Source organism: Aegilops tauschii, chromosome 7 (genome assembly GCF_002575655.3).
Source record: "Aegilops tauschii subsp. strangulata cultivar AL8/78 chromosome 7, Aet v6.0, whole genome shotgun sequence".
Taxonomy (NCBI): Eukaryota; Viridiplantae; Streptophyta; class Magnoliopsida; order Poales; family Poaceae; genus Aegilops; species Aegilops tauschii.
Genome location: NC_053041.3, coordinates 599,353,258 through 599,365,900, shown reverse-complemented (window position 1 = coordinate 599,365,900; position 12,643 = coordinate 599,353,258). Strand labels below are relative to the sequence as shown.

General features: G+C 42.6%; 1 protein-coding gene across 1 annotated transcript; it reads left to right on the top strand.

Annotated features, from left to right (window-relative positions):
- Positions 1-381: 381 nt before the first annotated feature.
- LOC109771783 (uncharacterized) lies at positions 382-1,556 on the top strand. Its single transcript, XM_020340382.1, has 2 exons — positions 382-512; positions 1,172-1,556. The coding sequence occupies exons 1-2, from the start codon at positions 382-384 to the stop codon at positions 1,554-1,556; spliced, it is 516 nt and encodes a 171-aa protein (XP_020195971.1).
- The last annotated feature ends 11,087 nt before the right edge of the window (positions 1,557-12,643 follow it).

Below are 12,643 nucleotides of genomic sequence, written 5' to 3'. Positions count from 1 at the left end.
ACACCCACGTCCCCCGACGAACCGCCTCCCATAAATCCCCGTCGACGCACTGCAAAAAAAACCATTCTCTTCCATCTCTCCCTCATTCCCACAAACCACCATTGCCGCTTCCAACTCCACTGCACACAAACCACAAACTTCTCTTACACAATCCCACAACCGCCGGAGGAGGGCGGTGGTGGAGGAACCGTCCACCAAACGTCATCAAGGCGAGCCGTCGGACAAGAGCAGCAACCTCATCGATGTTCACGTCCCCGGCGAGAAGCGCGAGTACACCACGACACTCACAGGGGTTGAGCCCCACGGCAAGGAGACGTCTGCACCAGCAAACCAGACAAGGCCGACGAGGTGATCTCCAGGCTCTGGAGGAAGCTTGGCGGCATGCTTCATAGGATCGTCGGCGTTGGTGTGCACTACACCAACGAAGATGAACCTCCCCAGATGGCAGCAATCCTGCAGTTGTGCGTCGACGACCTCTGCTTGGTGTACCACATCGCAGCGGCCACAAAATGGTGAGCCATACTACTCATTTGCCATGTTTGGTTTATCTGTTTTATTAGTACTGTAGCCTGAAAATCTCATCAGACTTGTTTCCCAACTAGATGTACTAGTGTGGTTTGTGAGAACTGGATGCACTACTGCATTTTCTCAAGTAGATACACTATAAATGTATTTTTGAACCTGATGCACTGGATTACTATTTGGAAAATCTTGCGGAAGATTAATTTCTGAAGTTGATCGACTAGTGTAGTTTCTGAACTTGATCCAATAGTGTAGTTTATGTACTCGATGTATTAAAAAGATGTTTTTGAACTTGATGTAGTGAAGTATTTTTTGAATTTGATCTAATGTTATTTTCATAAGAAAATAAACTAAGGACTTGGTAAAGCACTAGTTATGTCTTATCCTATTCAACAAAAGTAAACTAAACTAGTACCAAAGCAGAACATACAACATTGACTGAAACTATGTATAATCCAAAAAGAAGAATAACATGATGTACTTAATTTAATTTCGGAACTTTGTTTAATAGTTTTTGAAGTACATTCATCCATTATTTATGCTACATGAACATCTACTTCATGGATTCATCGCTTGTAAAACACAACAAAAATGAATAATTCAAACATCAAAGTAATTCTAATTTTCAAAAATGTCTCTCCCCTTGCAGGCCCAAGCGCCTGAACGAGTTGCTGCAGCATGAGACGTTGTTCACATTTGCCGGTTTCAGCATTGAAAGCGACAAAGAGAAGCTGAAGTTGTCCGGTTTGGAGATCAACCCCAACAAGTTCATCGACATTCAGCGCAAGTGGAGAGTTCCATACACCGGAAAAGAGTACGACTCCTTGACTGATGTTGCAGCCAGCGTCATCCACCCATTCTACAAAGGCATGAAGAAGAACATCAACATGCAGGAAGACTACAAACTATGGGGGACCAGCCCGCTACCAGACAACCTCATCAAGTACGCAGGAGTAGATGCGTACGCCACGTACAAGTCATGGAGCATGATCGACTACATCACAGATGGTTCGGAATTTGCAAAAGAGCGGTAGGCTGTGAATTTCTACGACCACCCCTATTGCCCCTTTTGGGGATGAAGATATATCAGAGCCTGCCTTCGTTTTCCTTCCGCTTGTGCTTGCCTTTTATCTTGTTGTTTCAAATTAGTAGTTTGCTCTTGTTGGGTTGAACCAGTATGATTATGTTGTGCTTGTCATGGTTGAACAAGTTTACTTATGTCATCAAGTACAATGTTTTGCTTATCTCATTATATAAGTTTGGTAGCTTCGTATGTTGTTAATCCATCATTTCAAATTCAAAAGTAGCTTCTGAATGGAAGTTTGTGGCTGCTCTAAAGTACTAGTTATGATGCAACTAATCACACAACGTTGTCACATGTCTAGTTTCGATTCAGTATTGTATAGAAAACATAACGTTGAGATCAATTAGCACAATTTGAGTTGCTTAACAACACTTCAAAAGTTGAAGCAAAAATTCTTAGTACTTCATGTAGTGTTCTCATTCATATGTAGCTGCTACAAAATTAACAAGTACTACAAACAGAAAAAGTTAAGAAGCATCAGCACACACTTATGTTGGTCGCTTGCAGATTAAGAATGACAGTACTAGTACACTTGATCGGACAGTATATACTTACTACAATAAAAAGTACATAGAAGTATCAGTCCGTAAGCGCTACTACGAATGGACTATCAGTACAACTTAGTCTACACGCAAGTACATCTTAGATTACACTTACACAAAACTGACAAGAACTAGAACAAAAAGTTTAGTCCAAGTTACTGCTGGAGTTAAGTACTAGATTCAAACAAACAAAAAAAGAAAAAACTGACCGCCCAAGGTCAGGCACAGGCCCTGACGCTGCTAGATACTTGAACTCGAGCCCATAGGCAAATCCCTAGTAATCCGCACAACGCAGGGCCCACCGATCAGGGCCCACATGTTGGGGAACGTAGTAATTTCAAAATTTTCCTACGCACACGCAAGATCATGGTGATGCATAGCAACAAGAGGGGAGAGTGTTGTCCACGTACCCTCGTAGACCGACAGCAGAAGCGTTTTCACAACGCGGTTGATGTAGTCGTACGTCTTCACGATCCGACCGATCAAGTACCGAACGTACGGCACCTCCGAGTTCTACACACGTTCAGCTCGATGACGTCCCTCGAACTCCGATCCAGCCGAGTGTTGAGGGAGAGTTTCGTCAGCACGACGGCGTGGTGACGATGATGATGTTCCACCGACGCAGGGCTTCGCCTAAGCTCTGCAACGGTATTATCGAGGTGTAATATGGTGGAGGGGGGCACCGCACACGGCTAAGAGATCTCAAGGATCAATTGTTGTGTCTCTGGGGTGCCCCCCTGCCCCCGTATATAAAGGAGCAAGGAGGAGGCAGCCGGCCAAGGGGAGAGGCGCGCCATAGGGGGGAGTCCTACTCCCACCGGGAGTAGGACTCCTCCTTTCCTTGTGGGAGTAGGAGAAGGGAAGGGGGAAGGAGAAAGAAGGAAGGGTGCGCCCCCCTTCCCTAGTCCAATTCGGACCAGACCATGGGGAGGGGTGCGGCCACCTTTTGAGGCCTTTCTCTCCTTTCCCGTATGGCCCATTAAGGCCCAATACGAATTCCCGTAACTCTCCGGTACTCCGAAAATTACCCGAATCACTCGGAACCTTTCCGAAGTCCGAATATAGTCGTCCAATATATCGATTTTTACGTCTCGACCATTTCGAGACTCCTCGTCATATCCCCGATCTCATCCGGGACTCCGAACTCCTTCGGTACATCAAAACTCAATAAAACTGTCATCGTAACGTTAAGCGTGCGGACCCTACGGGTTCGAGAACTATGTAGACATGACCGAGACACGTCTCCGGTCAATAACCAATAGCGGGACCTGGATGCCCATATTGGCTCCCACATATTCTACGAAGATCTTTATCGGTCAGACCGCATAACAACATACGTTGTTCCCTTTGTCACCGGTATGTTACTTGCCCGAGATTTGATCGTCGGTATCTCGATACCTAGTTCAATCTCATTACCGGCAAGTCTCTTTACTCGTTCCGTAACACATCATCCCGCAACTAACTCATTATTCACAATGCTTGCAAGGCTTATAGTGATGTGCATTACCGAGTGGGCCCAGAGATACCTCTCCGACAATTGGAGTGACAAATCCTAATATCGAAATACGCCAACCCAACAAGTAACTTTGGAGACACCTGTAGAGCACCTTTATAATCACCCATTTACGTTGTGACGTTTGGTAGCACACAAAGTGTTCCTCCGGTAAACGGGAGTTGCATAATCTCATAGTCATAGGAACATGTATAAGTCATGAAGAAAGCAATAGCAGAATACTAAACGATCGAGTGCTAAGCTAACGGAATGGGTCAAGTCAATCACGTCATTCTCCTAATGAGGTGATCTCGTTAATCAAATGATAACTTATGTCTATGGCTAGGAAACATAACCATCTCTGATTAACGAGCTAGTCAAGTAGAGGCATACTAGTGACACTCTGTTTGTCTATATATTCACACATGTATTATGTTTCCGGTTAATACAATTCTAGCATGAATAATAAACATTTATCATGATACAAGGAAATAAATAATACTTTATTATTGCCTCTAGGGCATATTTCCTTCAGTCTCCCACTTGCACTAGAGTCAATAATCTAGTTCACATCGCCATGTGATTTAACATCAATAATTCACATCACCATGTGATTAACACCCATAGTTCACATCTCTATGTGACCAACACTCAAAGGGTTTACTAGAGTCAATAATCTAGTTCACATCGCTATGTGATTAACACCCAAAGAGTACTAAGGTGTGATCATGTTTTGATTGTGAGATAATATTAGTCACGGGTCTGTCACATTCAGATCCATAAGTATTTTGCAAATTTCTATGTTTACAATGCTCTGCATGGAGCTACTCTTAGCTAATTGCTCCCACTTTCAATATGTATCTAGACCGAGACTTAGAGTCATCTAGATTTAGTGTCAAAACTTGCATCGACGTAACCCTTTACGACGAACCTTTTGTCACTTCCATAATCGAGAAACATATCCTTATTCCACTAAGGATAACTTTGACCGCTGTCCAGTGATCTACTCCTAGATCACTATTGTACTCCCTTGACAAAATCAGTGTAGGGTATACAATAGATCTGGTACACAGCATGACATACTTTATAGAACCTATGGCCAAGGCATAGGGAATGACTTTCATTCTCTTTCTATCTTCTGCCGTGGTCGGGCTTTGAGTCTTACTCAATTTCACACCTTGTAACACAGGCAAGAACTCTTTCTTTGACTGTTCTAATTTTGAACTACTTCAAAATCTTGTTAAGGTATGTACTCATTGAAAAAACTTATCAAGCGTCTTGATCTATCTCTATAGATCTTGATGCTCAATATGTAATCAGCTTCACTGAGGTCTTTCTTTTGAAAAACTCCTTTCAAACACTCCTTTATGCTTTGCAGAATAATTCTACATTATTTCCGATCAACAATATGTCATTCACATATACTTATCAGAAATGCTGTAGTGCTCCCACTCACTTTCTTGTAAATACAGGCTTCACCGCAAGTCTGTATACAACTATATGCTTTGATCAACTTATCAAAGCGTATATTCCAACTCCGAGATGCTTGCACCAGTCCATAGATGGATCGCTTGAGCTTGCATATTTTGTTAGCACCTTTAGGATTGACAAAACCTCCTGGTTGCATCATATACAACTCTTCTTTAATAAATCCATTAAGGAATGCAGTTTTGTTTATCCATTTGCCATATTTCATAAAATGCGGCAATTGTTAACATGATTCAGACAGACTTAAGCATAGATACGAGTGAGAAACTCTCATCGTAGTCAACATCTTGAACTTGTCGAAAACCTTTTTGCGACAATTCTAGCTTTGTAGATAGTGATACTACTATCAGCGTCCGTCTTCCTCTTGACGATCCATTTATTCTCAATTGCTTGCCGATCATCGGGAAAGTCAACCAAAGTCCATACTTTGTTCTCATACATGGATCTCATCTCAGATTTCATGGTCTCAAGCCATTTTGCGGAATCTGGGCTCACCATCGCTTCTTCATAGTTCGTAGGTTTGTCATGGTCTAGTAACATAACCTCCAGAACAGGATTACCGTACCACTCTGGTGCGGATCTTACTCTGGTTGACCTACAAGGTTTAGTAACAACTTGATCTGAAGTTTCACGATCATCATCATTAATTTCCTCACTCATTGGTATAGACGTCACAGGAACCGTTTCTTGTGATGAACTACTTTCCAATAAGGGAGCAGGTACAGTTACCTCATCAAGTTCTACTTTCCTCCCACTCACTTCTTTCGAGAGAAACTCCTTCTCTAGAAAATTTCTGAATTTAGCAACAAAAGTTTTGCCTTCGAATTTGTGATAGAAGGTATACCCAACAGTCTCCTTTGGGTATCCTATGAAGACACATTTCTCCGATTTGGGTTCGAGCTTATCAGGTTGAAGTTTCTTCACATAAGCATCGCAGCCCCAAACTTTAAGAAACGACAACTTTGGTTTCTTGCCAAACCACAGTTCATAAGGCGTCGTCTCAACGGATTTTGATGGTGCCCTATTTAACGTGAATGCAGCCGTCTCTAAAGCATAACCCCAAAACGATAGCGGTAAATCAGTAAGAAACATCATAGATCACACCATATCTAGTAAAGTGCGATTACGACGTTCGGACACACCATTACGTTGTGGTGTTCCGGGTGGCGTGAGTTGCGAAACTATTCCGCATTGTTTCAAATGTAGACCACACTCGTAACTCAAATATTCTCCTCCACGATCTGATCGTAGAAACTTTATTTTCTTGTTACGATGATTTTCAACTTCACTCTGAAATTCTTTGAACTTTTCAAATGTTTCAGACTTATGTTTCATTAAGTAGATATACCCATATCTGCTTAAATCATCTGTGAAGGTGAGAAAATAACGATATCCGCCACGAGCCTCAACATTCATCGGACCACATACATCTGTATGTATGATTTCCAACAAATCTGTTGCTCTCTCCATAGTTCCGGAGAACGGTGTTTTAGTCATCTTGCCCATGAGGCACGGTTCGCAAGTACCAAGTGATTCCAAAATCCCATCAGTATGGAGTTTCTTCATGCGCCTTACACCAATATGACCTAAACGGCAGTGCCACAAATAACTTGCACTATCATTATTAACTTTGCATCTTTTGGCTTCATTATTATGAATATGTGTATCACTACGATCGAGATCCAACAAACCATTTTCGTTGGTGTGTATGACCATAGAAGGTTTTTATTCATGTAAACAGAACAAAAATTGTTCTCTAACTTAAATGAATAACCGTATTGCAATAAACATGATCAAATCATATTCATGCTCAACGCAAACACCAAATAACACTTATTTAGTTTCAACACTAATCCCGAAAGTATAGGGACTGTGCGATGATGATCATATCAATCTTGGAACTACTTCCCACACACATCGTCACCTCGCCTTTTACTAGTCTCTGTTTATTCTGCAACTCCCGTTTTCGAGTTACTACTCTTTAGCAACTGAACCAATATCAAATACTGAGGGGTTGCTATAAACACTAGTAAGTACACATCAATAACATGTATATCCAATATACCTTTGTTCACTTTGCCATCCTTCTTATCCACCAAATACTTGGGGCAGTTCCGCCTCCGGTGACCAGTCCCTTTGAAGTAGAAGCACTTAGTCTCAGGCTTAGGTACAGACTTGGGCTTCTTCACTTGAGTAGCAACTTGCTTGCCGTTCTTTTTGAAGTTCCCCTTCTTCCCTTTGCCCTTTTCTTGAAACTAGTGGTCTCGTCAACCATCAACACTTGATTTTTTCTTGATTTCTACCTTCGTCGATTTCAGCATCACGAAGAGCTCGGGAATTACTTTCGTCATCCCTTGCATACTATAGTTCATCACGAAGTTCTACTAACTTGGTGATGGTGACTAGAGAATTCTGTCAATCACTATTTTATCTGGAAGATAAACTCCCACTTGATTCAAGCGATTGTAGTACCCAGACTATCTGAGCACATGCTCACTAGTTGAGCGATTCTCCTCCATCTTTTAGCTATAGAACTTGTTGGAGACTTCATATCTCTCAACTCGGGTATTTGCTTGAAATATTAACTTCAACTCATGGAACATCTCATATGGTCCATGACGTTCAAAACGTCTTTGAAGTCCCGATTCTAAGCCGTTAAGCATGGTGCACTAAACTATCAAGTAGTCATCATATTGAGCTAGCCAAACGTTCATAACGTCTGCTTCTGCTCCTGCAATAGGTCTGTCACCTAGCGGTGCATCAAGGACATAATTTTCTGTGCAGCAATGAGGATAATCCTCAGATCACGGATCCAATCCGCATCTTTGCTACTAACATCTTTCAACATAATTTTTCTCTAGGAACATATCAAAAATAAACACAGGGAAGCAACAACGCGAGCTATTGATCTATAACATAATTTGCAAAATACTACCAGGACTAAGTTCATGATAAATTTAAGTTCAATTAATCATATTACTTAAGAACTCCCACTTAGATAGACATCCCTCTAATCCTCTAAGTGATCACGTGATCCATATCAACTAAACCATGTCCGATCATCACGTGAGATGGAGTAGTTTCAATGGTGAACATCACTATGTTGATCATATCTACTATATGATTCACGCTCGACCTTTCGGTCTCCGTGTTCCGAGGCCATATCTGTTATATGCTAGGCTCGTCAAGTTTAACCTGAGTATTCCGCGTGTGCAACTGTTTTGCACCCGTTGTATTTGAACGTAGAGCCTATCACACCCGATCATCACGTGGTGTCTCAGCACGAAGAACTTTCGCAACGGTGCATACTCAGGGAGAACACTTATACTTTGATAATTTAGTGAAGGATCATCTTATAATGCTACCGTCAAAACAAAGCAAGATAAGATGCATAAAGGATTAACATCACATGCAATCAATATAAGTGATATGATATGGCCATCATCATCTTGTGCTTGTGATCTCCATCTCCGAAGCACCGTGCTTGTGATCTCCATCTCCGAAGCACCGTCATGATCACCATCGTCACCGGCGCGACACCTTGATCTCCATCGTAGCATCGTTGTCGTTTCGCCAACTTATTGCTTTTACGACTATCGCTACCGCTTAGTGATAAAGTAAAACTATTACATGGCGATTGCATCTCATACAATAAAGCGACAACCATATGGCTCCTGCCAGTTGCCGATAACTCGGTTACAAAACATGATCATCTCATACAACACATTATATCACATCATGTCTTGACCATATCACATCACAACATGCCCTGCAAAAACAAGTTAGACGTCCTCTACTTTGTTGTTGCATATTTTACGTGGCTGCTACGGGCTTAGCAAGAACCGTTCTTACCTACGCATCAAAACCACAACGATAGTTTGTCAAGTTGGTGCTGTTTTAACCTTCGCAAGGACCGGGCGTAGCCACACTCGGTTCAACTAAAGTGAGAGAGACAGACACCCGCCGGTCACCTTTAAGCAACGAGTGCTCGCAACGGTGAAACCAGTCTCGCATAAGTGTACGCGTAATGTCGGTCCGGGCCGCTTCATCTCACAATACCGCTGAACCAAAGTATGACATGCTGGTAAGCAATATGACTTATATCGCCCACAACTCACTTGTGTTCTACTCGTGCATAGCATCAACGCATAAAACCAGGCTCTGATACCACTGTTGGGGAACGTAATAATTTCAAAATTTTCCTACGCACACGCAAGATCATGGTGATGCATAGCAACGAGAGGGGAGAGTGTTGTCCACGTACCCTCGTAGACCGACAGCGTAAGCGTTATCACAACGCGGTTGATGTAGTCGTACATCTTCACGATCCGACCGATCAAGTACCGAACGTACGGCACCTCCGAGTTCTACACACGTTCAGCTCGATGACGTCCCTCGAACTCCGATCCAGCCGAGTGTTGAGGGAGAGTTTCGTCAGCACGACGGCGTGGTGACGATGATGATGTTCCACCGACGCAGGGCTTCACCTAAGCTCCACAACGGTATTATCGAGGTGTAATATGGTGGAGGGGGGCACCGCACACGGCTAAGAGATCTCAAGGATCAATTGTTGTGTCTCTGGGGTGCCCCCCTGCCCCCGTATATAAAGGAGCAAGGGGGAGGCAGCCGGCCAAGGGGAGAGGCAGCCGGCCAAGGGGAGAGGCGCGCCATAGGGGGGAGTCCTACTCCCACCGGGAGTAGGACTCCTCCTTTCCTTGTGGGAGTAGGAGAAGGGAAGGGGGAAGGAGAAAGAAGGAAGGGTGCGCCCCCCTTCCCTAGTCCAATTCGGACCAGACCATGGGGAGGGGTGCGGCCACCTTTTGAGGCCTTTCTCTCCTTTCCCGTATGGCCCATTAAGGCCCAATACGAATTCCCGTAACTCTCCGGTACTCCGAAAATTACCCGAATCACTCGGAACCTTTCCGAAGTCCGAATATAGTCGTCCAATATATCGATTTTTACGTCTCGACCATTTCGAGACTCCTCGTCATATCCCCGATCTCAACCGGGACTCCGAACTCCTTCGGTACATCAAAACTCAATAAAACTGTCATCGTAACGTTAAGCGTGCGGACCCTACGGGTTCGAGAACTATGTAGACATGACCGAGACACGTCTCCGGTCAATAACCAATAGCGGGACCTGGATGCCCATATTGGCTCCCACATATTCTACGAAGATCTTTATCGGTCAGACCGCATAACAACATACGTTGTTCCCTTTGTCACCGGTATGTTACTTGCCCGAGATTTGATCGTCGGTATCTCGATACCTAGTTCAATCTCGTTACCGGCAAGTCTCTTTACTCGTTCCGTAACACATCATCCCGCAACTAACTCATTAGTCACAATGCTTGCAAGGCTTATAGTGATGTGCATTACCGAGTGGGCCCAGAGATACCTCTCCGACAATTGGAGTGACAAATCCTAATATCGAAATACGCCAACCCAACAAGTACCTTTGGAGACACCTGTAGAGCACCTTTATAATCACCCATTTACGTTGTGACGTTTGGTAGCACACAAAGTGTTCCTCCGGTAAACGGGAGTTGCATAATCTCATAGTCATAGGAACATGTATAAGTCATGAAGAAAGCAATAGCAGAATACTAAACGATCGAGTGCTAAGCTAACGGAATGGGTCAAGTCAATCACGTCATTCTCCTAATGAGGTGATCTCGTTAATCAAATGATAACTTATGTCTATGGCTAGGAAACATAACCATCTTTGATTAACGAGCTAGTCAAGTAGAGGCATACTAGTGACACTCTGTTTGTCTATATATTCACACATGTATTATGTTTCCGGTTAATACAATTCTAGCATGAATAATAAACATTTATCATGATACAAGGAAATAAATAATACTTTATTATTGCCTCTAGGGCATATTTCCTTCACCACACGTCAAGACAGAGAGCGAGCGCCGTGTTTAAGCGCTCAGGTAAGTATTCAGAGGAGTTCGACCACTGAGCCTCGGCTGCGCTTATAAACAGGTCCGGAGCCCCCTCGACTAGCGAGGTGGGACTAAACCCAGAGCGCATGTGCACGCCGCACTGCACAGCCGCGCGGACGAGCTATCCGGGCCGGAAAACGGCCCAATAGCCTGCATCGTTTACAAACACCACACCAATAAGCCCAGTTAAACAAACCAGAGGGCGAGGCAAAGAAATATAAACTACAAGAAAAATGTTCGAAACTGAAAATATATAAATTCAAATACTAGTTCGCAGGAAATAACTTTGAATACGAAAAATAAAAATAAAAATGATTTTAGCTCTGCACCACGGATGATAAAAAAGGGAGAAAATATGATACAAAAACAATGAATCTCTAAAAAGAAGAGAACTTAATAGCCTATCTGTTAAATGTACATAATTTAAAAAACCGAATTAAATATTACTTTCAAGTTCAACTACTAAAATGCAAAAAGTTCAAACATATAATGTTTGTCAATTATGCTAAATTTCTTATTTATATAAAATCTGACAAGTTCAACTACTAAAATGCAAAAAGTTCAAAACATATAAAGTTTGTCAATTATGCTAAATTTCTTATTTATATAAAATCTGACAAGTTCAACTACTAAAATGCAAAAAGTTCAAAACATATAATGTTTGTCAATTATGCTAAATTTCTTATTTATATAAAATCTGACAAGTTCAACTACTAAAATAAAAGAAGTTCAAATAGAATTTATTTGTCAATTCTGCTAAATTTCTAATTTATATAAAATCTGTACACACCTCAACGAACGATCTGGTCGTAAAATAATCTCAATCCCACAAACCACCCAAAAAAACAAAAAAACTCAGTTCAAACATACATATGACATCTGTACTAAAAAAGCAGGATCAGTCAGGCCACTCACACCACTACGACACCAAATTTCAAAACTACACGTTGTATGAAATTACATTTCAGTTCACACAGCACTAAACCATAAGTGCACTAAAATAGAATACAAAAACTATAAAGGCCTAACTTAGGTAAGTACAGATGAAAATAAAATAAGTACCAGTTTTGAGCAACAACTCCCAGGGCACTGAAAAATGTCTTCAGATAAACTAGTCTATAAGACTTCAGTGGAAAAACAATACTTAACATCCTGACGGAAAAACATCACAAAGCATACGTCACCTAAACAGTCCAAAATGCCGTCATCACCACCCCTGAGACGTGCAAGTGGGATTTAGCAGGTCATAAGTACAGCTTGACAAGACAAGTCAGTGCAGCAGTAAAACCATTTGAATTGGACGGTTGCTTCTTCCAGGCCACCACCCGCGCCACCCACTAACTGGCTGCCACAAGGGAATGCAAACGGGGACCCCCACGACCACCACACCCACGCCCCCGACGAACCGCCTCCCACACATCCCCGTCGACGCACTGCAAAATACCTCATTGTCTTCCATCTCTGCCTCATTCCCAGAAACCACCATTGCCGCTTCAATCTCCACTACACACAAACCACAAACTTCTCTCTCCCAAGCCCACAGTCGCCGCAGGAAGGCG

Excerpts from the sequence above, each read along its gene's own strand:
- LOC109771783 (XM_020340382.1), top strand. The coding sequence starts at position 382 with ATGCTTCATAGGATCGTCGGCGTTGGTGTGCACTACACCAACGAAGAT. Across the intron at positions 513-1,171 it reads ATCGCAGCGGCCACAAAATG|GCCCAAGCGCCTGAACGAGT; the intron begins GTGAGCCATACT and ends CTCCCCTTGCAG.